Source organism: Mytilus californianus, unplaced genomic scaffold, assembly GCF_021869535.1.
Source record: "Mytilus californianus isolate M0D057914Y unplaced genomic scaffold, xbMytCali1.0.p SCAF_14, whole genome shotgun sequence".
Taxonomy (NCBI): domain Eukaryota; kingdom Metazoa; phylum Mollusca; class Bivalvia; order Mytilida; family Mytilidae; genus Mytilus; species Mytilus californianus.
The window spans coordinates 9,930,787-9,956,479 of record NW_026262626.1 but is presented as its reverse complement, the minus strand read 5'-3'; the positions used below and the strand labels follow the sequence as shown (position 1 = coordinate 9,956,479).

The 25,693-nt window shown below is 32.6% G+C and overlaps 2 protein-coding genes across 7 annotated transcripts in view; one reads left to right on the top strand and one right to left on the bottom strand.

The window, feature by feature from the left end:
- LOC127724169 (uncharacterized) overlaps positions 1–13,720 on the top strand; it is a 483,200-nt gene extending 469,480 nt beyond the window's left edge. For 5 of the 6 annotated variants that reach the window (XM_052231059.1, XM_052231056.1, XM_052231057.1 and 2 more), the window contains 7 exons: positions 1,075–1,168; positions 1,894–1,981; positions 4,794–4,870; positions 5,857–5,982; positions 7,497–7,587; positions 11,896–12,074; positions 13,428–13,720. In XM_052231059.1, coding sequence (XP_052087019.1) covers positions 1,103–1,168; positions 1,894–1,981; positions 4,794–4,870; positions 5,857–5,982; positions 7,497–7,587; positions 11,896–12,074; positions 13,428–13,622 — 822 coding nt within the window. In that variant the 5' untranslated portion in view covers positions 1,075–1,102 and the 3' untranslated portion in view covers positions 13,623–13,720. Of the gene's footprint in view, positions 1–1,011; positions 1,169–1,893; positions 1,982–4,793; positions 4,871–5,856; positions 5,983–7,496; positions 7,588–11,895; positions 12,075–13,427 lie in introns of those variants that run through there. The other variant, XM_052231054.1, reaches the window with a different exon arrangement.
- A 342-nt stretch (positions 13,721–14,062) lies between these two features.
- LOC127724162 (uncharacterized) lies at positions 14,063–24,153 on the bottom strand. The gene is made up of 6 exons (XM_052231045.1): positions 24,042–24,153; positions 21,740–22,108; positions 20,588–20,941; positions 18,874–19,587; positions 16,685–16,788; positions 14,063–15,243 (listed from the first exon to the last, which is right to left on the bottom strand). The coding sequence occupies exons 1-6, from the start codon at positions 24,091–24,093 to the stop codon at positions 14,710–14,712; spliced, it is 2,127 nt and encodes a 708-aa protein (XP_052087005.1). The 5' UTR covers positions 24,094–24,153; the 3' UTR covers positions 14,063–14,709.
- Between the last annotated feature and the right edge of the window lie 1,540 nt (positions 24,154–25,693).

The window sequence follows — 25,693 nt, the reverse complement described above, 5'->3', positions numbered from 1 at the left end:
ACAAAATTTCTTGTAAGGGGAAGAAGAGTCAGTTTGGGTCTATATGCTTTGGTCATGAAAAACCTTGAACTGTCCAAGTACATTTGGTCCGCCTAACAGAAGTTCCCCTTGAAACTTTGTTATGAATAATGCCATAATATTTGTTCCTGTTGGAACAAATATTCTATATCCTTTATTCCGTAAGGAAAAAAAATTGCAATTTATGTTCCAGTGGAAAAAAAAAATATTCTGTAATATTTTTTTTCAATTTGGAACTAACGTTATGAAGGCCTCTATTTCATAGCAGGATACATGACGGCGATAAAAAAAATTTCCGGTTTTCGTATTTTTCGGGATTGAAATTACATACCGGTGCGTAAAATTTCTCGACATTTGTAATTCAAGAACACAAAAAAGGAGCAAAATTTTCCGAAAATTTGTTATCAAGTACACCAAAGAGGAGCAAACCATTTCCCGAAAATTTGTAAACATGAAGTTAAGTACACCAAAATGGAAGCAAAAGATTTCCCCAAAATTTGTTATTAAGAACACACACAAAAAAAAAACAACAAACGATTACCCCAAAATTTGTATCAAGTTCACCCAAAAGAAGCAAACGATTTCCCCAAAAAATGTTATTAAGTACACCAAAAAGGTTCATACGATTTCCTCAAAATTTGCAATAAGGTACACCAAAAAGGAGCAAATGATTTCACGTATTTTTTTATATCTGATTGCCGAAAATTTAAATCTTAAAGCTGATACGCTTAGTAATACAAATTACAGAATATCAGATTACTGGATCCCAGTTTCCATTCACTGACAATGAAACGAATTCTTGAATAAAACCAAACAAGAGATTATTTGAGCCTTGAGCACTTTACAATATTCCAAATTTGTAAGAAAGGGATTGGTCATTACTAGGTACAGTGGTATATTTTAACTGCCAGGTACAAATAAACAGGTAAAGCGGAACGTTAATACCGATAAAACATCTACTTGTTATCTATGTGTATTATACACATTCAAACATCTGTGTGGAACACTTCAGCTGTATGTTAGCCAGGTTTACATGTATAAAACTATATATAATAGCTCGTGGTTTGGTGCTGTCAAGATCCTAATGTCTACTTCTCCCAACAAATTTTCCAGTTCTTTGGCTGACAGCGTCCAGAAAGGTTTTACTGACGTGAGTATCACAACCTTTATTCGTTTATTTTAATAAAAACTACATACCCGTGCCGAAATATAAACAACACAAACATTATCTAAGTTTGCCGACAGCCCATCATGCTCGATAGTCGCCAATTGTATTAATAAAATCAATGCATACATAATTCAAAATAATACAATTCCTATGTGTATATTGTCCTAAATACAACCAAACAGAACCAACTTTGACTAAATATACCCCTTCATTGACCTTCATAGACGGTCAGGGCCGGTCAGGAACAACTAGAGATAAAAATGATATACATACTCTATCAAAAAGCTCTAGAAACCTGGGTCAATCGATGCCAAGTGCCTCCAGGGTCAGGTGCTCGGACCTGCAAATTAAAAATGTGTGTATTAGCAAATCAAATATAATCATAAAAAATATCATTGTATATACATCCAAAATGTAAGTTGAGTGTTCACTAGTTGCACGACAGCTAGAAAGTGACCGTTTGCTTTATTACCAGAAAGTACACCCATTGGTCACTACTATAAGTGACCCTATTATATATTCATACGACCCGTACCCGTCAATACAATATTTCGCAGCTTTACGTAAACGAAATGCGGGAAAATACAATTAAATGTAAGTTAAACATAAATGAGGTACAGAGGCCCATCCCCGACAAGTAATATAGGCGGGTCAATTATATTTCATTTTGTCTTTCTCTCTGAAGTGCTATTTTTGTCATATTCCAGGGTTCGAATTACGATGCCTACAGACCAAATTATACAGACGAAGCGACAAATGAAGTTAAACGGATGCTGTATTTTGATTCTCAATATGGTATGATATACTGTTTGTTAAAGATAGGCGAATGATACCGTGATGACATTCAAACTCATCAGTCAAAAACAAACTGACAATACTATGAAAAAAAAGACAAACGACGAAAAGACAAACAACAGACAGTATATATGTTACAGGGAATTTGTATAATCTGTGATTATGTAGAATCCCTAAAATTTTCAGGGATTATGTAGAATCACTGGTTAGTTTAGGGATTATATATAATCACTAAAATTTTCAGGGATTATGTATAATCACTAGAAAAAATGTCAGGGATTATACATAATAACTGGAATGATAAATAAGTTTTATTTTATAGAAAATGAATAAAAGTTAAATCATTAATTCGTAAATAATCATATTATAACATCATTATAAACATAAATTGTAAAATGTTAAGCACAATATATTAAAATGATAACCTCAATACATTGAAATTTTAGGCACAACATATTAAAAAGTAAGGAACAATAAACTTAAATATTAAGCACAAATTATATTAAAATGTTAATAACAATATTTCAAAAACAATCATCTATTTGTACAAACTAAATTTGGGTGACATCGACTATTGCACGTTTGCCCTGCTTTTTTGCAAGCACATCTATTTGATCCTGGCACATCTGATTTAACCACAACATCCACATTTTGAAAAACCTTGTCCTTCATATATTGATTTAGATTTTACTACACGTCTAAGAGAAATAAAAACTACGTACAAACATCTAAGATACCAAAACTAGAGGCCCCCAAAAGCCAGTGTCGCTCACTTTATTCTACTTTGGTTTTGGAAATCATGTAAAAATAGATTAAAATCATAACAAATCTTTCGTTCTGTATGTTTTCTATGTCTTAGTTGAGCCAGTTCTCTCATTTAGAATTTCGTGTTCATTGGAACACAAAATACACAAAACAGATGTTCCATAACCTTCTACACCATTTGTTTTACCACAAATAACATACACTGTGGATTTACACTTAGAACATTTTTGTCATAATTATGATCTTGGTAAACCATGATGGACTTAAAATTAAGAAGATTGCATATCAACTAAAAATGAAATGCTTCGCTGAGCCCAGCCTGATACGACCGCAGTGGTGGAACCCTGAACAGTTGGGGCAAATTTGGACACAATATTCAAGCTTGATACTATCTGAATTTGGATTGTAATCAAATTTTTGACATAATATAGGTTTATGACACAAAATAAATGTGGTCAAAGATTTTACAAATCTAATGCGCAATACTGTGCAATTGATGATTTCTTCTTGAAACTTTTAAAAAATTTGAAATTTGAAAAATTAAAAAAAAAAATATGAACCCCTTAAAAAAAAATTGGACCCCCCTTTCAAACTTTTTTATCCCCATTTGGAGCATTAACCATCAAACTCAATCCCAGTCTTTCCTTTGTAGTATGGAACCTTGTAGTACAATTTTAGAGAGATCCATTTCACAAGTGATTGTCTGGAAACTAGAAAAATGCTTATTTGGGCCTCTTTTTTGCCCCTAATTCTCAAACTGTTGGGACCATAACATCCAAAATCAATCCCAACTTTTCTTTTGTGGTTATATACCTTGTGTTTAAATTTCATAGATTTCTATTAACTTATACTAAAGTTATTGCCCGGAAACCATATGTCTTCAGACGACACTGACGACGACAACGACGACGGCGATGTGATACCAATATACGACCGCAAAAATTTTGCGGTCGTATAAAATTTGTCTACGTGAATTTAATTCTTTGCTTAAAGAGGGACATTCAAACTCGAAAATTGAAAATAAGATGACAACGCCATGGCTAACGTACAATAGGTTTAACAACAACAAGTCCCAAATATGATCACTAATGTGATGCCATTTGTGGAAATATGTATATGATAACTAGTACTTTTATTTCTGTATATCTAGTTTTTTATTGCTTTTGCAATTTACAAAATTCATTTTTTCGTCAGATATTTTAAATTTATTATTTTCTAGATCCATGCCCAACAGCCCCCATCCTATGTTAATGTTTAACGATGTACAGAGTGTAATATGTATGAAATATAAGAGATGTTAGGAGCCTTTAAACAATTTAAATCCGGACTTTTTATTCACTTAAACTTTCAAGGAATAAGAAAAAAGCAAATGATAATTTGTCTATATTTAATTTTTATCAAACAAAGGATCTTTGAATTATTGATAATCCCTAAAATCATTTCAGGGAATTTGTAGAATAATTAATAGAATGTTCAGTGATTATGTAAAATCACTGGTCATTTTCAGGGATTATATATAATCACTAATAATTTTAGTGATTCTACAAAATGCCTGAAAAATCAGGGATTCTACATAATCCCTGATTATACAAATTCACTGTAACATATATATATATATATATATATATGATTTTCTCTCCGAGACACCCGAATCCACAAGTTTCTTGGTGAATTTAGGTCAATTTTTTATTTAATTTGAAATTTTAACATGCATTTCCTTTTCTTTGGTTTTTAGTTACGGCCTTGGTACTTTTGATAAGCCAGTCAGTGACCAAATCGCACAAAACATATCTAAGCTGGTGTTTTCTTATCTCAGACTGTCTTAAATATAAGAATAAGAAGATGTGGTATGATTGCAAATGAGAATGAGACAACTCTCCACAAGAGACCAAATGACGTAGAAGTTATCAACTATAGAGATTCATAAACCTTCAGCAATGAGCGAAACCCACACCGCAGTACTCATGATGTCAAAGCTGTATTGATAATTAACTTTTTTTTTGGTTGTCTGTGACTTGGCAGATAACTACCTTTACATATTTTACAGATTCAAGAATGACAGTCTTAGAGCTTGGTGCTGGAACCGGAAAATTTACACAGAAAATAACCGCAAAGTTGAACGATGTGCGATCCATGAAATCATTAAAGATATAAGAGAGGGATTATACGGTTTTGGGATGTGGGATATAGGTTAAAAACTGCGAATGTTTGATACAGGGTGTACTAAAGTGTGAATGTTGGAAATAGGGGGTAAAAGTATGGAAATTTGGAAAAAGCCGGGAAAAAAGTGGAAAGTGGGAAAAAAATAATTACAAAAAAGCTGGATTTGAAGAATGAGCACCCCTATTTAAGAATAGAACTTTTGTAAAACATGTTATGCAGCTCTGCACAATTAAGAATGTTTGTTGGAAGTTATCCTATAATTTGTATATGTTTTATGGAAAATCTTTATTGGAAAGTTTCACTTTTCATCTAGATATTGCGCAGTGTGTATGCTTTTATATCTACGTATCAGTTGCGATCGCATAGTCGCGGTATTCAAATAAGAGTGCTGACAGATACGTAGATAGAAAAGACTTTATATCACGATGAGATCGATATTTGACAAAAATCATGCTAATGTGTCGGCTGTTGAAGGCAACAAATTATAAGACCGTTTTATACTAGGTTGTTTCTCGTTATTGTGACTTAACGTTAAGGCCAATAATGACCTTGAACAAATTTAAATATAGTTTACTTCATTTGATTATTAAGTCAATATAGTTACTATAAATTATTTTTATGCAATACATTTATGATATTTTAAGATATAAAAGCAGTTGTTTACTGTATTTTTTAAAAATCCGATTCACACCCCGTTTTGTTGGGATTAGAATTGCTCAATTTTTAGAAAACTCCGAAACAGCGGTGGCATTGCTTTCCTTAACTTTATAGGTCAACGTAGCGAATGAAAGACGACGTAACCACTGTTTCTGAGTTTGAATTTTTAGGCTTCCTGGTTGTGCATTTTCATTTGATTATAGTTTTTGACTGATCACTTTGTTTCTTCCTATTTTTAATAAACCCAACCCTTTGAATTAAAGTGCAATAAACTATATGATTTGTTTTAGAAAGTTTCCTACATTGCGACAGAGCCAATGTCAGATTTTCTCAAAATTTTAAAGAAGAATTGTCCTGTAGTAGAGACAAAGCAGTGTGCAACAGAGAACCTGCCTGTAAATGATGAATCCATAAAGGTATTCTACGTATTAGAATTCTCGTCACAGACGCATTGGTACAATTTCGGTGGTATAAAAAAAATGAGGAGGTGTTGTATGATTGCCAACGAGACAACTTTCATAGACCAAAGGACAAAGATGCAAATAATAAATGCAACTGGTTGACGTACGGTCTTCATCAATCAGCATACCGTAATGAAAGCTAAAGAAAACGGCCCAGTATGACAAAATGTGAAACAATTCAACGATAAAATAAACGGCCCAGTATGACAAAATGTGAAACAATTCAACGATAAAATAAACGGCCCAGTATGACAAAATGTGAAACAATTCAACGATAAAACAAACGGCCCAGTATGACAAAATGTAAAACAATTCAAAAATAAAACAACCGGCCCAGTATGACAAAATGTGAAACAATTCAACAATAAAACAAACGGCCCAGTATGACAAAATGTGAAACAATTCAACGATAAAACAAACGGCCCAGTATGACAAAATGTGAAACAATTCAACGATAAAACAAACGGACCAGTATGATAAAATGTGAAACAATTCAAAGATAAAACAAACGGAACAGTATGATAAAATGTGAAACAATTCAAAGATCGATAAAACAACCGTCCTGTTGTATACTACAACAATGAACGGAATACATAGTTTACTTTTATTAATTGTGAAATCCTATGTGGTGCTCGTTATAACTGTGGTAGCATTTTTGGTGTTTTTATTCACTTTATTTGTTATTTTGTGCCCTTCAATTTCAAAAACAATCTCTTTTCCCTTTTTTACACTGGATAGTATCTAGATAATTTGATCATTCGAAAAAGCTGACATACTTTTATTCGAAATCATTCGATGGTTTCATTTCTTCTCTATATTGTTTCAATGTAATCTACATACTAGTCATTTTTAAATAACTGACTCGACGAGACCTTCATGCAACTGCACTCCACCCCCATATAAATATCCACAAACACCATTCAATTCTTATATTTACAGATTTTCGAGTCAAAACAAGATAGTGTATGTTATTCACATTTTGAATCTGGAAGTAAAACTTGAAATACAAAATCTCGGCAAAAAATGTCTAGTGGAATAAAAGCAGTATCATTCCACGTGAAATCAATTATAACACGTCATATACAAATGAATAAAGGTGAAATTGGCCTATGAAAATGTCGTTTTCAAAGGAGATACAAATAGCTCGTAAAATATTTACCCAATTTCAGTTGTATGGATAATAATTTATTGTTCAATATTTTTAGCAATTTGTATACATGAATAAAAAATCTACTGTTAATATATAAATGATTTTTCTCTCTCTCCATTTAGTTGAAACTAAAATAATCATTACGTGTTTGAATTTACAACCGTTTCCTCTGGCGCTTTGGATGAAGATTTATTGTATAACATATTATGCGAAATATATCTTGCTCACAGCCTACTGATGAAATAAAGACGATGTTTACAATAACAGTTTGAATGTGCTATAATGATTGTTCCATCTATAATTCTTTATATATATATAGTGTATTGTTGCTGCACAGTCTTTCCACTGGTTTTCAACAAAGGCATCCTTGGATGAAATGCATCGTGTTCTTGCTGAAAATGGAAATGTTGGTATGTATAATTCGTACGAGGGTCTGGATGGTGGGTCCTCCTTTTCTTTATTTTTTAATTGTTTAGACCATTTTTTTGCTATTCTTTATTTATTTTGGCCATTATTCTCTACTCTTTATATTTCAGCAACCCGTTGTTCTCTATTCTTTATTTTTTTTCCTTTTATCCTCTTTTCTTTTTTTTTAGCCATTTATTCTGCAATTTTTGCCCATTATTCTCTATTACGTAAACCCCATCCAGACTCTCTCGTAAAGACTTTCCAAATTACTTGTTCCATTTACATTTTAGTTAAAGGAGTAGGTCCGGTAAGGGCCGATTTTGGCCTCAAATTTCAGGTTCATCTGATGAAATATTTTGGACACTTTTTAAACACTCAAGTGTCTACTTTAGTAGATTCAATTAGTTTATCTGAAGGATTTGGGCCGATTTAGTCACTAAAGACGCTCAAATTCAGGCTTAAATATTAAAAATCTATCAATTATGCCATAATATGTCACTTTTCAGATGGTTTTTGTCAAAAATGAAAGTGGCCGCATTCGTGTTCATCCTCGACCTTTATATATGATATGTATTATCATCAAATAAAACTTACATTTAAATATTAAGAATGAACACGAATGCGGCCACTTCCATTTAAGACGAAAACCGTCTAAAAATTAACTCAAATGCTAAAATTGTGAAGATTTCAGTAATTTAGCATGACTTAATGATGCTAGTACCCGATACATGTGCATTGTATTGTCAAAAACAGCCCATATTTATGTAACAGAAGTATTCTTCTTTCCAATAAATAGCTAAAAGTTTACATTTTAACAATTTTGTAAAACTGCTATATTTTGGGGCCAAAAAGGGGTCTTACTGGACCTACTCCTTTCAATTCGAGGCAATTGAAAGTTTTCTGCAGAATTTTGATATCTGACATTCTGATTGATCCAATATCCTATAAATTTTGCCATTTTTTTTAATCAAAAACGAGCTGGAATGATTTTCCTTTCTTTTTAATGGTCAAGATTCTGCTTCTTGTTTGAATAGCGTTTGTTTCCTAAAGTGTTCTGGATTAAGACTAATATATTGCGGCCATATTTTGATGGTTCTACCAATATAAAACATATTTGTGAGTATCTCTACTTGATTTTAACAAATTCTGAATGTAAAGTTTGGAAAATGACAAACTATACTAAAATTGTTTGTGTCTCGGATTTCATGATATTAAGTAAATTAAGAAACATTCCGACGCCAAACAACGAAGTAAAGACGTCAAATAACTATACATGTCATTAATGACCAGTTGGCGCTGATCTTAGAATCCCTTAACAGAGTTTAGAGTAAAACTATTACCTGAAATTCACAAAAAGTTATTGTGTGACATATAAGTGGCTAAAACCGATACGTCATGGCGCTGTTATACAAACGTTTAGATCGTTCGAAAACCGTTTACCACTTAAAGAACGTGCCTATTTTAAAATATCGACAGTATCCTTGGCTTTGAAATATTCGGCTTTGAGCGTTCCAGATGAAGGTTACTCCAGAAAAGCGTTTCGGACGCATGCAATTTATAAAGTGTTGTTTTCATTTTTATTAGGTATAAATTTGTCATTGATATCTTCAGTGATCTCTTTGGGGATGGGATAGGGAAACAACGAATTTAGTTTAGGAAATTTGCTTTGTTATTAAAAGTATATATGTGAGACGAAATTTCTAGCTGTGAAATACATATGATTCTGTTAAAGCCTTTAGACTTGTATTTGATAATGTTAAAAATCTCTTAATCGGTCTTGTCATAGTTATACAAAAGAGAGGTATACAAATGCAGACATTTAATCAGTATGCTGGTCTTCTAAATTGATTATAAGTTGCAGAATTTGATTGAAGTCATTTAATACAAGCATCATGATTTTTCCAGGTGGTTTTAAATGTGCTACTCCTTGCAGATTTATTTGATTATTTGTTTTGTTTGTTTGTTTGTTTGTTTGTTTGTTTTTCTATTGTTAAGAACCAGAGTTCATTAAATATCTATTAATTTACTTCGTGAGTGTCTTTATATAGAAAAAAAAAATCCGTATTTCTAAGATAGTTGTTGTATACATATTAAAAGCCTTCTCCTGAATAAATCACTGTCGTACATCAAAGTTCTGCGCCCTTATCCCTCAAGTCCGCTACAGTCCATCTGCCATTACTATCAGTTTTTAATAACTTTTTTTACCGTTCTGTTTGTGTCGGGGTAGTGCCTCGCCACGAGTGCGGATGTTCGAATGTTTCGGTCCCCTACCGTGTCAAACTAAATACTTGAAAAAAGATGTTTACTGCTTCTGCGCCCTGCAAGCGGCATTTATGAGTAAGAGCAGAAACTTGTCGACTACGAGTCAGTTTATGGGTCAGAGTAGGTTGACATGTCTTCATGGGGACTGTTATCGTGTACACTAACCTGTTCAAAATTCGACTCAGCGTGTCGGTCTAGTTCAAAATATTTGCCATTGGACGTTAACCGTCTCAATTTTCTAGCTTTGTAAGTTGCTAATCGATAATACTTCAGAATAGCATGGACAGGAGTTTCATACATTCAAGTCATAGATAATTTTCTTGTCGGCGCATCTGATCTTACTTTGTTTAAGAAATATTTTGTTCATGTCATGTTCTATGCTCATTTTTAACATGGGTAGGCATTACATGAGTCAACATTAAACATCTAGATAACGCTTGGTGTAAAGATATTAACAAATATTATTTTTTATTTTGATTTTAATAGGAAAATTAAGAACATTTGTACTTCGAAACGGACATGTAAGACACGATAGAAAAGCAGTCGTTTTGATTTGACGAAGCAAAACAGTTATAAAAAGGCAACCGTTCCGTGATTAAAAAGTGTATGATGTAGACCTACTTTTAAGAATGATTTTATAATTTTCTTAGCGGGCATCACCAGCAGAAATTTCAGTCTCATTTTTACATCGGATGATTGTGAGGAAGAATATCTCAAGAACGTTTTGTAACTAACGCAGGAAAATATGAATGCCTACTCAAATCTATTAGAAAAACGAATTATTACAGAAGAGTGTCCAACATGCACTTGCACTGCACTATCATTAGAATAGTAGAAAAGAATGATATACAAATGGGTGAAAATTATATATGACTGCTATGCAAATATGAATATAATACTAGTATATAACAACAAACCAGAGTATACTGATAACAAATAATTATATCACTACAATATAATAGTTATAACGGTGAGGTTGAATTCCCTGTCATTTATTCGTCATTCACACACGAACTTGTCTCAGAAAAAATATATCTATGTACCTTCACCTAAATTTCAGGTATAGAGATGTTATTTTTTTCTGAGACAAGTGCTTGTGACCATCCACCAGAACTTGCGGTCATCCGATGTTCAGTACTTCAGTACTTTGATTATCTGCGTTGTCGTTCAAAATATTATAATAACTGATGTTGGAATGTTTTGATCCGTCCGTTATTCCGTGCGTAATCTCTTGCATGTTGTTGCTTTGTGTTAGCGCCTTCAATTTTTGTAGTATCCTCTTTAAATGTGGATTATTAAAGCCATGAATGCATTCTTTAATAAAAAAAAAATCTTAAATGGGGAGGCGGAAGGGGTATTTTTTCGGAAGGAGGAAATAAAAATATCACATAATATTTCAAGTTGCTGACAAATGTACGGTTGGTCGTTATCAACACATTATTTGTAAATATAATATATCTCGTAATAATCTAATTGTTACACGTCTTCTGATTGGCTGAAAGTGTTTTGTCTATCAGCTCTTATCGCACCGCGGGTAAATTATGACGTTGTGATTGGTTTAACGCCGTCAAGAGGTGACCCCCTATGGATCCGTATTTACGTTGATATTGTAATATATATATATTGTTTGACATCCAGTGTGTTAAGAAGAAAAATCTGAAGATCTTTTAGTCTACGAAGATCTTCGTCAGTTTCAGGTCGTGTATAAATTAAATACCATCTCGATAATGTTGACAAACTGAAATCAGGCTGTTGGTTTTTTTGTATGAATTGTTTCACATGTTTCATGTCGGAACCGGGCCTTTATAAATTACTATACGATATGGTTTGCTCATAGTTGAAGGCCGTATGGTGGCCTATAATTACTAAAATCCATGCCATTTGGTCTCAGGCGGATAGTTGACTGATTGGTAACAACGACACTTCTCCTTATGTTTATAGCTTCACATTTCTACCTCAGTACCTACATTTGATTAAATGTAATGCAAAACAAATTAAAAAAAAATCGCGATTGAAAACTTTTATCATTTATTATGATTCAATTTCAGTTTTACTGTGGAATTTCAATGACCGAAATGTAGATTGGATCAATCAACTTCTCAGTAGAATTGACAGAAATAGAACTGATCCTTGTCGTTACCATGGAAAGGAATGGAAAGCAGCTATTGATGCTCACCCAGGATTCATGTTTGTGGAACAAAAAATAACACAAGGACAGATTTTCAAGGTATCAAAAACATAATTTCAACACTAATCTAAAGACTAAACATAGAATTTGTAAAGACAAAATAAACAAAAACAAAGTATTTGGTCTTTGCTTTCTACGATTAAGCTCGATACAGAAATTGTAAAAGGAAGTGTAGACCAAAAGCTACCGAAAACCAAAGGTAAAACAATGTGTATTTGAAAAGTAAACAATTTCTGTTTGACATGACTCATCCGTTGATTTATTTTGGGTAAAAACCCTGTAAGAAGTGAACAATGCAAATTGGAAGAACTCATATTTTTCTCTCTTCGAATGGGGAGTAATAATTTATCTATTTTTTTTCAGCTATCCGGCCAAATGTCCATATGGTAGATAATTTAAAACCTTGTCAACATGATTCCTTTTTATATCAAATCAGGAAATGTGGTCTAATTGCCAATGAGACTATCCATGGGTCCAAATGATGTAGATTTAAGCAACTATAATTCATCGTACAAAAGTTGTTGTTGCAGTTGTAACACAGTATTGTGCGTTATCATATGCAAACCTACCACAAGGTTTTGAATTCTAAATTTTAAGCGAACAGTTAAATAAAAAAGAAATGTCTTAACGGTCCAATCAAGTGTTAATCAATTATTGACAGACGGATGGAAGCGTGAACATATTTTTTTTTTATCCATTTCGACTTATATTGTAGCCAAAATTGAGAAATTTACCTTCCGACGTCGTGAATGGCGTCTTAACCAATCATAACATCCAAAATAGTATCACTTTCATCATGGTATTTGCAGCTCGTCCGTCTAGGAGTAGTAAATGCCGTTTTTGTTTGGAGTCAGAATAATGTGTTCGATTTAGGGGAAAGGGCCTCGGTGGACGCGTGGTCTAAGTAGTCTAACTATTGTATCACTTGCCTGTCAACACTGAGGTTGTGAGTTCGAACACCGCACGTGGAAGGTGCGCTCGACTCTAATCTACATTGACTAGGATTGCCAGTTTTCATGTCGAAGGTCTGTGGTTCTCTTCGGACACTTCGGCTTCCTCTTCCAATAAAAACGGACCGCCACGAAATAGCCAATCGTGCTTAAAGTGGCGTTAGAAACCAATCAATCATACAATCAATCGATTTGGGGGACAAATCCAGCTCAGCATGTCGATTTAGTACAAAGAATGGTCTATAATTATATCAGTTGTATATCGTGCTGATGAGCATGTAATATTTGCAAATAGATGTTAAACACCGAGTCATTGGAATCGCAACTATTTTGTACATATAATCAGGTAAAAACAATTTGAGTAATAATGGTGACTTAGATTTTGTTACGCACTTTGTTTTTTTGCATCCATTTACCATTTTGTTTTTATTTGTCAATTTAGGGCGATGTGGAATTTATGCTTCGACACTGCTCAACGCATAGTGGATTACAAAAACTTGAGGAGAAAGAAAAAGAAAAGGAATTAGATGAAATCCGTCAAATTTTAACAACACATCCTGAAACGAAAGGGAAAGACACCATAGAATTTCCGTTTTTTACAGATATATATTTATATAGAAAAGTTGTCAAGAATTAACCAGAGACTTAAACCTTGGGCTGATATCGGAGTCTCGAGATGATACAAAAGCCGATAGTGAAAATTACATGTTTTAATCTATAAATATATTATTTTTGCTTAAAGTTTTTCATCACTGTTCTTCATTGAAGCGAACCGTTACGACTTCCTAGTATGGACAGTCATATGCTACAAATTATTTTTCATCGCTCTCGAAGCATAAATCTGAAGTTGATTTTGGGAATTGACTTATTCTACTTTCGTACACTAATTCAAGACTGGTTTATTGTTCCTTTAACGGGAAGAACAATCTTAAAATCGATCCATTATTTCTAGTTAAACTTAAATATACTTGTAATGCGCCCATAGATTGAAAGAAAGATATAACATAGTACCAAAAACTGTCTTATTTCATCAAATATGTATTGTAATAAGGTTTTGTGAGATATATACAAGAAATGTTCTAGTTTTTTTATTTGTTTAATGAAACAGATAAAAGTAATACATATCTGATAAATAAATACAATATAAACTAGAACTGTGAATGAAACTTAAAAAATTATACCCCTGCCCCGCAAAGCTGTGAGCATATCAAAGAAAGTAAAAAAAAGGTCATCAAAGATACCAAGCTTATAATTTTGTATGCTTCAACTACAAAAGACCAATCAGTTGCGCTCAAACAAAAAAAGGGATTGAAAGTACGAAGTTAGAGAACATTCATGGCCCAAAATCCGAAAGGTTTTGCCAAATACAGCTAAGGTTATGTATTTTTTAGGTAAAAAATCCTTAGTATTTTGAACAATTCAAAGTTTTGTAAACAGTTAATTTGTAAAATCTGATAATATCATTGATAATTCATGTCAACAAAGAACTGCCGACTATTGGGTTGCTGACAAATGCGATTATTTTCTCCTCTTGGACCGGGATTATATTCCTTGATGCACATCATAAGGAATTATTTTTCAACTGTATAAAGTTACTTTAATATCTGTATAGCCGTTCACTTCACAGACCATACGGACAATCAAACATACAGACGGACGGACGGACACGAAGATCACTATACATTCCCAAAACTTTGTTAGCGGGAGAATGATACGTTATTATATCAGACATTCGACGATACATCTAGCGGTTTAACATTAACTATAGTATTGATCTCTACAGATTTCTCTAAATGACCCTGAGGATCAGTTATATCTATAATGGATGTACGTCTAAACCTTTGTTTCACATCAACATCCGCCAAAAAATTGCTGATGTCAGGCGAAAAAGTACTCTTTCCGTAAGATTGTGGCTTTGGAGTATACTCAGGTTCACTGTCTTTCAAAATCTGTGATAATTTCTTTTGTTTCTTTTTCTTTTTCTTTTTCTTTTGTTTGATAGCCTTATCAGCAACAATTCCCGACCCCTCGTATTGTTCTTTGGGAATTTGTGTATTAGCCAATACAGATTTTGTCTTCTTACTTTTATTTTTTTCTTTCTTTGATTCCTTTTCATTGAAGGTTCGTTGACGTCCTTCATTTAGGCGGTGCATTAATGGCGGAAGCTGTAGTGGTTTAGTTCTGTTGTCAATGTTAAAATTCTCCTCAAATATAGTATGGTATGAGGGAATGACTTCTCCATTGGTTTCTGCAGAAATCTACAAAAATAATAATTTGTTGAACGAATTTAAAACCGAAGACTAGGTTGAGTCATAAATTTTTATATAAAATTGTGCTTTGATAATTCGATCTTCCGGTTTAATAGTACATTCATCAGAAATGGGAGTCATTCAAGGGCTCTGATAAAATATTAAATAAATCACTGATTCTTTATTATCCATTCAATCCATCTTTAACTTGCAAAAACTATAATTCAGATAGATAGATAGCTAAAAGAGAGGCGAAAGATACCAAAGGGACATTCAAACTCACAAGTAGAAAATAAACCGACAAAATCATGGCAAAAAAAAAAGAAAAAGAAAAAAAAACAGAGTTAATAATAGTATACAAAACAAAACATAGAAAACTAAAGACGGAGCAATACGAACCTCACCAAAAACCGGGGGTAATCTCAGGTGCTCTAAATTTCTCATGATATAAGTATAAAAAAGACTATAATGAGATTATACGGTATGGTTTTTTTTCTCATTGTTGAAGGCCGTACTGTTGCCAATAATTACTTACATCCACTTCATTTTAACTTTGGTGGATAGTTGTCTCATTGGCAATTATACCACATCTCCTTATTTTTATATTTTACATGTTTTACCATTTTGTCATACTGGGACCTATTATAGCCTACCACACGTTTTTGCTCCATGTTGAAGGTCATTATGTAACCTACAGTTGTTTACATCCTCGTCCTTTTGTCTATGATGAGGTATTTGTCTTATAAGTAACCATGTCACATCTTGTTTTTATATGTTTGTAAAAACAATTAAGGGAGCTGCCATTTGATTTTTATGGGGGGCTAGGATGAAAAATTTTGTCCTGCATTATTTTTTAGTTGTAATCTCTGTCCTGCCTTTTTATTTTTCACTCTATTCGGTCCTGCCTTTTTTTTTTAGTTTATCCTGACTTTTTTTAACATAAATTGTCATCCTGCCTTTTTTTTTGCAAAATGTCTCATCTTGCCTTTTTTTTACTCAAAACTCCTGTCCTGCCTATTTTTTTCAAATTTCATCCTAGCCCCCCTCCCCCCCTCCCCCCCCCCCCCCCCCTATTTGTAAATGTGTTAGCCAAAAACAATTCGTTTCATACTAAATATTTCGCACAGTGAACGTTTCTATAATAAAAAACATGTTCTCATATATAATTACTTTCTAGTGAAAAAAATGAGAATCTATGGGAAACGTTTGAAATCAAACTTTTAGCTAGTTTTGTTTGTAAAAGTTGTCACGGAGACCACGTGTGGTATGTTTTATTCCGAAATAAACTGTCGTTTTGAAACTCAAAATGAATGATGTCTGTCAGTCAAACGATTAAAAACATGAGAAACATCTATTTGTACGTTTTGTAACCGTGTTTTGTCTGTTTTGTAAATATATTGCGTAATGTGTCATTGTTCGTTTTTTTTCCCAGAACCTTGTTTTCACTTACCTTCTTTTTACAACACTTTTCTTTAATTTTATCTCTATGAAGAAAGAACATCATTATCAAGGCACATATCACAATTAATACAATAGAAACTCCAATGATCGTAGCTGAAAGCAGAAAAAAATAAATACATACATTAAAAATTGATAAAGTGGCAAATGTATTTTTACTGTTAAAGCAGTCCTGACTTCAAGAGTTTGACGAGTACAATGTGAAACAAACGAGTTCACTCACCTTCTTTTAGCGGGGATCCTGTAATTGAATCAGTAATTTTCAAATTATTATTATGTTGTTTGTTTTTGTTGTTGATATAACGAATATTTAACAACAGTTAATAGTTAATACTTTCGTTTGATTTATTGATTGTTCTTTTAATTTGTTTTTTTAACGCCACTATTGACTATTTCGTGGTGGACGGTTTTTATTGTTGGAGGAAGCCGGAGTGCCCATAGAGAACCGCCGACCTACGGAAGGAAAGTGGCAAGATTATAGTCGAAATTACCTGCCACGTGCGGGGTTCAAACTCATAACCTCAGTGTTGACATGCAAGTGATACAGAAGTTGAACTACTTAAAGGGAAAACGGTAGTATCTATTCTGCCATAGGCGACAATACTAAAATTTCTTAATTTACCACTTTTTATAATAAAAACCTTTATTATTCTGTTTTAGAAATTGAAATCAAATACTATTATGACCATCTTCGAACGGAGCTTGTTTATTGTATCCATGCTCACCGTCATTTTACATCAAATTTATGAAAATTTGGAAGTCTTCAAGAAAATATTTCAATGGATTTCAAAATTTATATTGTAAATATACACACTGCAGTTATTCATAGATAAATAATAAAATATATTGTCCCCTTACATCCAATCACAGCGCTTCTAAGTTGACTTGCTTCACCTATCCTTGGGTCACAAAAGGCCAACTTAAAGCCTGGAAAATGTAATACTACATTTTTCCCTATATCACTCGCCTATAGAGCCCTCCTACTTTGGTATGAAGATAACGGTTATCTAATCCGGAAAAAGAGGACATTAACAAATCAGATATGAGAAATCAAATTAAAATGGCTAGCGAGAAAGACTAGTACTAATTTCAAAGCCATTTGAAATCAAGACATGTTACTAGGTAGTTAAATCAACAGCTTTCGGAACACTTTCCCAATACATCTTTAATTCACATCTGGTTTTTGGGGATTTTTTTATGATTAACTCTTAATTTTCTTCAGAAAAATAAGACAGAATAAATCTAATTTTTGCCTAAATGGATAAACATACAATTAATGACGTAAGTTTCGTTGATCTAAAAGAAACACTGCCTTGAAAGAGTCATCTAAAACCATTACTTCTTTTAATGTGTGACATATGAACATGTGATGAAATAATTTTTGTCCTAAATATTTGAATTCTTAAGTTATTTTGACAAGAAAATAGAATATCTAACAACGCCTCAAACTAAGGATTTATTTTAATGGACATGAAATCTATCAGGGTATAACCAGAGTTCCAGTGGAGTATAAGTGTTACAGTTTTTTGTGTCTTTTCTGTATTTTCTTTTTATAATCTTTTCAAGTTTGTCTTTTAACTTGTCGATATATCATTATTTTTGTTTCGTCGTAGCACTTTTATTTTTAGGATATAATACATAGGTAGAATGTAAGTCATTCAAATAGGTTATAAGCACGATCTATGTAAAAAAATCTAGTACCAAGAATTTTACTAATACTATTGTTATTTAATCAAAATCTAAATAAGGGGGAAAGTTGATATCTGAAAAAAACTAGTTTTACCCCTTCAAATGCACGTTCCGGTCCTTTGTCAGAAACATCGTCAGTGGAAGAATTTTGTTTTATCTCTATTTATTTATTTTTTGGTATTTTGGAGAATTTGTAGTTGATATAGTCCCGTTTTAAAATATGTTTAAGGATCGGTTCAATTTATAACGACATATTGTATAGTCATTTCTCTATTGTTGCAGACTATCATGTTGTCCTATGGATCTAATTTAGTAATCATGTCGTTGGGTTTCTGTTTCATTGACGAATACTCCACATCTCTTTTATTTATGTTCTTTGTGCATTTTTACCATGATTACTTACACTTGTCACTTTTTACCATAATTACTTACACACTTGCTACTTTTTACCATGATTACTTACATTTGACACTTTTTACCTTGATTACTTACACTTGGTACTAGTTGGTGACGATTCCTCCTTGTCAGTATCTGTTACATTAGTTCGTGTCGTCTGCTCAGGTAGACCAGAAAGTGTCGTTTGTAAACTCTCACTGACTGAGGATAATGTCGTGAAAGTTATATTAGCACTCATATCTTTTTCTGTTGATGTCCACCCAAGAGAAACAAAGACTGGTTGCGTTATTGAAGTATTAGTCGTTGTTTTTGAGGTGGTTGGCTGTGAATTAGTATCGTCTGTTAAATTCGATATCATTGCCAAAGTTCCCTTTGCTGTCATGCCACTTGGTGTTGTGTTTTCATTAGTCGTTGCTGTATTCGATTTTGTAACTGTTTCTTCGGTCCCTTTTGTTCCACTGGTAGTTGTCATGGTGATTTCACTTGCCATGGAAACTGTTATCTCTGTGCCTGTACCAGCAGTAATTGTTTTCCCGCCAGTGGTAGACACAACAGTGATGACGTCAGGTGTTGAAGAGTCTGTGCGAACAACAGAAGTAGTTGTCGTTGACTCGACAGTGGTACTTTTAACTGATGAAGTAGGAGCAGCTGAACTAATGTTATCGTCTGTAGTAGTGTCTGGCGGCGTTGTTATACTCTCAGTTGTGAGATCAGTACTTGGACAAACTGGTAAACTAGTGGAAGGTACAACAGGTGTAGATTGCGCTGTACTGGCACACGATAATGTTAGTTCTGCGCCAGGAGAAGTTCCTGTTAAAGAAAAATTTAAGAGTTCAAATTAAACACGGGAAAATCACGTCAAATAGTTTCCTTATGTACTAAACATTGCCATTATAACAGAGGTTATTCATGTAACGAGCACGTTAATTGTATAACAGACTAGGGTCATGTAAGTCAAAGATCCACAACCAACATCATGGTCAAAAGAAAAATAAAAAAAAAAATACAAAAACTACAAAAAAGAGGCGGAAGATACCAAGATGACATTAAAAAATCAAATCATATTTGACAACTTGAGAGATATTGATTAACGATTCCATAAGAAAAACGCTTTTTAACTTGATGATGTATTATAATTATTATTATTTGAATATCAAGTCAAATATTTTAAAAAGAGCAAGTGGTATTGTGTGTAAAACAAATGCCTAAATCTCAAGCAAATATGGTATCAATCGTATTCAATAGATCGATGAAAATATAATTTCCAAATGTATAAAGAGAAAAGAAACATATCGTAAATAGTTTACAAATAAATATTACAATCCATTCTTTATAAAACTACGATTCCGAGCATTGTTGATGTTTCTTCAAAACAATACAACTTAAAAGTCAGGTTAAAATCGTAGTTTGTGGCATAAAACTATTAAAAAGAAGGAAAAAAGCTAATCATATATGGAAAATTCACAATTAGAATATAGCAAACTTAATTATTTGTTTTGGTTGGATTAAGGTTTGATTAAGTTTCCAGTGGTCTTTTTAGAGTAATTAAGAACAAATCAAAATAAACATTTCTAATGAACTATAAAATGGGAACTGTAATCCAATTTGTTTTTTTGTGGATACTTTTTTTTCGCTTTTACATGCTTCCATTTCTATCGGATTATGTTTGTAATTTACTTTTTGTATAGTCATATAAGAGAAGATCCAAGTTTGACAGATGCGCGACGATTAATAATCATTAGCATTATATGTTTACATGCATGAGTCATGTAAATAAATCTCTCAAATTAGAGTATACTTGCAAAAATACCTTCTAGTAAAATAAAATAATATCCATCTGCTGATCCTAAGTTATTAGTGATCTGTATCTGTATGAAATGAGAGGTACTGACATAGAGTGTTGTAGGTAGGTAATCGTTGTTATCATTACAGTCAAACGCCATTACTGTATCTCCATCAGTTATTGTTATACTTTGATTACAAACTGTACTGGAACCAAGTCTAAGGTCTAGTGCGGTTAACCTTACAGTAGAGTCACATGACGCCTCAATTGAGCATGTGCAGGCTGTAGATCCTGTTAGAGGGGATGAGGGGTATCCCGGGTTCCATAGAAAAACTCGGCTGTCTTTTGTGTTTAAACTTGAACAAGGGTCTAAACCTTGATCTGAAAAAGCAAAATAATGCCAAGTTATCAAGAACATGTTAGATCTGGTGAAATGACAATACATATTTGTTTTTTTAGTAAGACAGATCTTTGATGACCTCTGTTTATTTATTCATTCGTTTCTAAACTCAGGGCAACAATACACATATTCATTTTGGGAAATAGAAAGTGCATGTCTGATCTTTAAAAGTGCTTTTTATTTCATGTATTTCTGTTGTGGTTCTTAGGCGATTAAAAACTTGATATATTGTATAGACACTTGTCTATTGAAGTAGCTTCTAGAAGTTTTTATGTTGCGTGGGTGCTATCTCATCCATGTATACCCAAAATCTTCTTTAAACATATACAATGATTATAAAAAAATAAGTATTTTAAAGATAAGTGTCAGATATTTAGGCGTCTTTATTTAATATAATCAAAATTTGTACAGCTTACATATAAAGCTTGCCATAGATGTGAGTGTGGTCGATAGTATAAGACTAAACGATACCAAGAAGCCAAAATGACTGTCTCATAAACATATCTTGCTTAAAATGGAATTCCGTGTTCTTCTATATTGTCAACTTACAGAAAGTTAGTATCATATTGTTTTAAAATCGTGTAATTGGTGAATACTTGAATAATACAACAATATTCATTTTCAGTCTGCTTTTACATGTCAGTATGCTGAGTATGGACACATATTATATTATTCATGTCGTATAATGATTACACCTCTTCTTGCATATGGCACAGTTACATTCGTACAATAAAATCAAAAGACATTTACATGTGTAGATCAATCTTTTTGTCACTTACTTGAAATACAATAATAATCCATTTTCATGTAATTGGTTCTGGCTAGATAAATAGTCTGATTACAAGTTGCCTCTACCCATGACACTTGTATGGTACACCCAACGTTCCCATTACACTGTTGATAATAGCCCCTATATGTGGATCCTACGTAGCGTATAGAACAGTCTATCGGGTTATATTGACAGCATGTTTCTGGTACAGTATTCGGTGTTGTAACCTGTATTGGACATGATGTACTCAGTTCCTTTGCCAAAGCAGTGAGACCAACGACTGCCATTTTCTCTCCAGTCGAACATGATGGTTGAAGGTAGTTTTCAAATAATATGCCATAACATGCAGAGTAGGATTTTAGTTCTAACGTTGAAATTTCTAAATATAAAAAAGAAAATCTTTAAAGAATTCATTCTTTGTCTTCATTGAATGAAAAACAACTTTAAGTATGCTCTTTCTCATTTAAACGCAACTTTTGTGATCAATAAGAAACTTGGGTTTGCTTTACTTGCAACTATTTAGGGATTAAAGCATATGGTAAATTGATACATCTCAACAATTCAATTAATTGCAAACAGCATTGAATAAAAATATTTGTACAATGTATAATAGCTTTTTTACCGACATAAGTGGTTCCTAACTGTTAACTATGCACAAAGTATTCATAAATGCAATTGTATGTTCATTTAGTTTTGTTAAAAGTATTGAGTTTAAAAATATCCCCGTTAGTTTATTAGTCGATAAATGGTAAATTTAAATGAGTTTCTGTTATTTGTTTTTTTTTTTAATGCGCTCGATAGAACATCTGTCAATCAAATACTAACAATAGACAATTCTACAAATCGTATCGTCAGTACGAGTAAACAGGATTTTTTAAAAACTTAACTTGATTAAATTTTACTTAATTTGATATTAAAACAGTGCCGGTGTAAACGTATCGAATTGAAGGTATCCTGATCACGTGTCTGAATTTACCTCGTCAGGATCCAAGGATTTAGTTTAAAAATTTGACTCAGGAGAACTTTTCCGGAAGCCAATATTTTCTTTAACCGGACAGTTTTCTTTCGTTATATAAGAACTTCTTCAACAGGAAAACGATCGCACCAATGTCAGTGATTTCAAGCTCTCTTTACTGTTTGTAAACAATACGTGCTTGCTTTAAATCGATTATATAAGACTCTTAATCAAGGCCATTAATCAATCCTGAATTTTCGGACAATACTATGTGACCTTTATACTGTTATTCCGAACTGTCTTGTGGTTAATAATAATTTTTAACATCCTGAGACTATCGACAAAAAAAGATACCCGCATGCGCAACTTTATAAGTAATAATGACAAACAAACTAGAATAACACTTTATAAATTTGTTGCGTCCGAAGGAACACTCACACCCACAAAATTGAAGCTAATGATGTATAGCTACCTAAACACGTGAGGAACCGTATCATCAAAAGTGGCTAAAAGGAATAACCAAATTGATCAAAGGTCAGCTTTGTCTGAAGGAATGGGATAACTTATCAACATGTTTGTATATCGGTTTTCGTTGGACTATATTGTAGTAAAATGCCCCACTGTCTTTAGAAGGCTGCAAAATTGTCTTGGTATTTCTCTACTGCTGAACCTACCAACGAATCATATAAACATATACAACTGGGATGATGAAGTTGAATCAAACTAAAGATAAATTGCAAAAATTCCTGGAGTACTCCCGATTGTATTATGTAAAAATATTTGGCAACCATATATTGTGAAACCAAGAGATTAAAACATATTTCTCTGAATAACTGAGAACATAGAATTAAATCTATTTTTGGAGTATTTCCTTGAAAGAATCAAATATGGTTTCCAGGTTTCCAATTATTTTATTGAAAAGTCATTTTGATACATCATCTGGACTCTTTTACTTTAAAATTTCACAAGGTTTCGTCAATCTTTAGTGCTAAATCCGTGAAATGCAGTACATTTCATATCGTTCGAAATGAATACTTAAAATTACAAATGATTAAATGTCTATACATATCTGTATAGAGGATAGGGACCTATTGCAACAGTAATTTTCCGAACCATATTAAGCAGAAGTCGTCATACTTCTTTTATTCACTCTATATCCGGATACGCGCTCTTCAAAATAATTCCAAATTGAGTCACTGGTCTTCTTGCATAGAGGTAACTTTCCATTAGACTTCTACTCGAAAAAACTTTATTATGTAAATTTGAATATCATTTCTTTGGACGATTCATAACGATTACTTTCCAGACGTTGAATATACATCAATGAACTTTCTGTCTATTCAAAGTCCTTACATACCTTTCAACAAAAGAAAAAGACATCCACAAACTACCACACAGAGTTTAGACATTTCCGTCAACCATTATATTATACACAAACATTTAAACAGGATATACATGTATATGCATTTTAACAAAGCACCAGAATTGAGATGTGTTATTGAAAATATTTTACATAGAATAATGCCCTATCTAAAGGGTCAGACGACCCAAAAATGACGGTTGGATACAATTGTTTCAATTTAAAATTTAAATGTAATCGTGATATTATCGGGTGTATTCTTAAACACCAGATTAGTTAAATGACTCCTTCCTTTATCAATATTTCAATCAAAATTTAAACACCTAATTTGAATAATGTTATAGTATAGCCCAGCGGTTTTTTGAACTTTCAAAAATAACTTAATAAATCTATTAAGGTGGTACCAAACACCTTGACTAAAACTAATTTGGCTTAGTCGTTTAATTTTCATAAAATTTTGACAAAATATTTACTTTGACCCTTTGACAAAATATAAAAATTTCCAAAAACTTGAACCACACACTTTATCGGAAAAATTCCATTGGATATATAACAGTTTGACAAACACTAATTTTGATCATTGAGAAGCTGAATATTTCCTTAACAATAGATCATGATTAAAACGTTCAGCTGCTTTTTACAGAGTTATCTCCCTGTAGTGTTATGTACCACCTTAAAATGATGATATGAAAATATTAAACTATTCAATAGAATAAGATACATTTCACCGAAAAATTAGATTCAAACTGACCACGTACTGTGAAATCTTATTCGAATTTTTTCTTGTGAATCGTTACGGATCAGTTGAATAAACGGTGAACAGCAAATTTTCACATAATAGTTTCATTACAGGAACTTCTTAAGAAACATCGAATAACTTAATAGTAGTACGGTCAATTTTGATTTTAAAGACACTGGTTACTTAATGATCTAACCAGAGATCGTCAAGAACCGTATACGTGGAACGGTTTTCATCCAATAATGTACACACAGTACCGTAACGTCTTGATATTATCATGTGCACTAAACTTTTGAAAATCGCACTAAGAACCAGAAAGAGCAATCAATCAGGTCAAGAGATATTTCAGTATGAAAAAGTTTATTTTTTTAAAGTCATTGGTTCCAATGTAGGTGTTAATATATTAAGAAATAAAAAAAAAAAAGATACGAACTTTTTACACTGCAGCGCTGTTTTCTGTGTAATGCTTCCAGTTATCACAGTAATGATTAGTCCCAATCAAACGTAATGAACTACTGAACATTTTACTATAAAGGATATGACTGAAAGGGTATTGTGCACAAAGAACACTCATTAAGAATACATGTACATTTATGAATGAAGTAATTCGAAGACTTCAAATTGAAATGCATTACCTTGGTGTGAAATTGGTCAAAGCGACATTGACCTTACCCCTTTAAGTTTTGCAGAACAGTATTCGTTTGATGTGTTTGATGTGTTTGAGCTTTTGATTTTGCAATAAGTTAAGGGACTTCCCGTTTTGAATTTTCCTTGGAGTTCGGTATTTTTGTTATTTTATTTTTTCCACATTGATGATTTGTCCGTGCTTTCATCTATATACTCATGCATGGTAATGTAATAAAATTTAATATTTGTCATTCATTCTTACCGTATATTAAAGATTGATAAA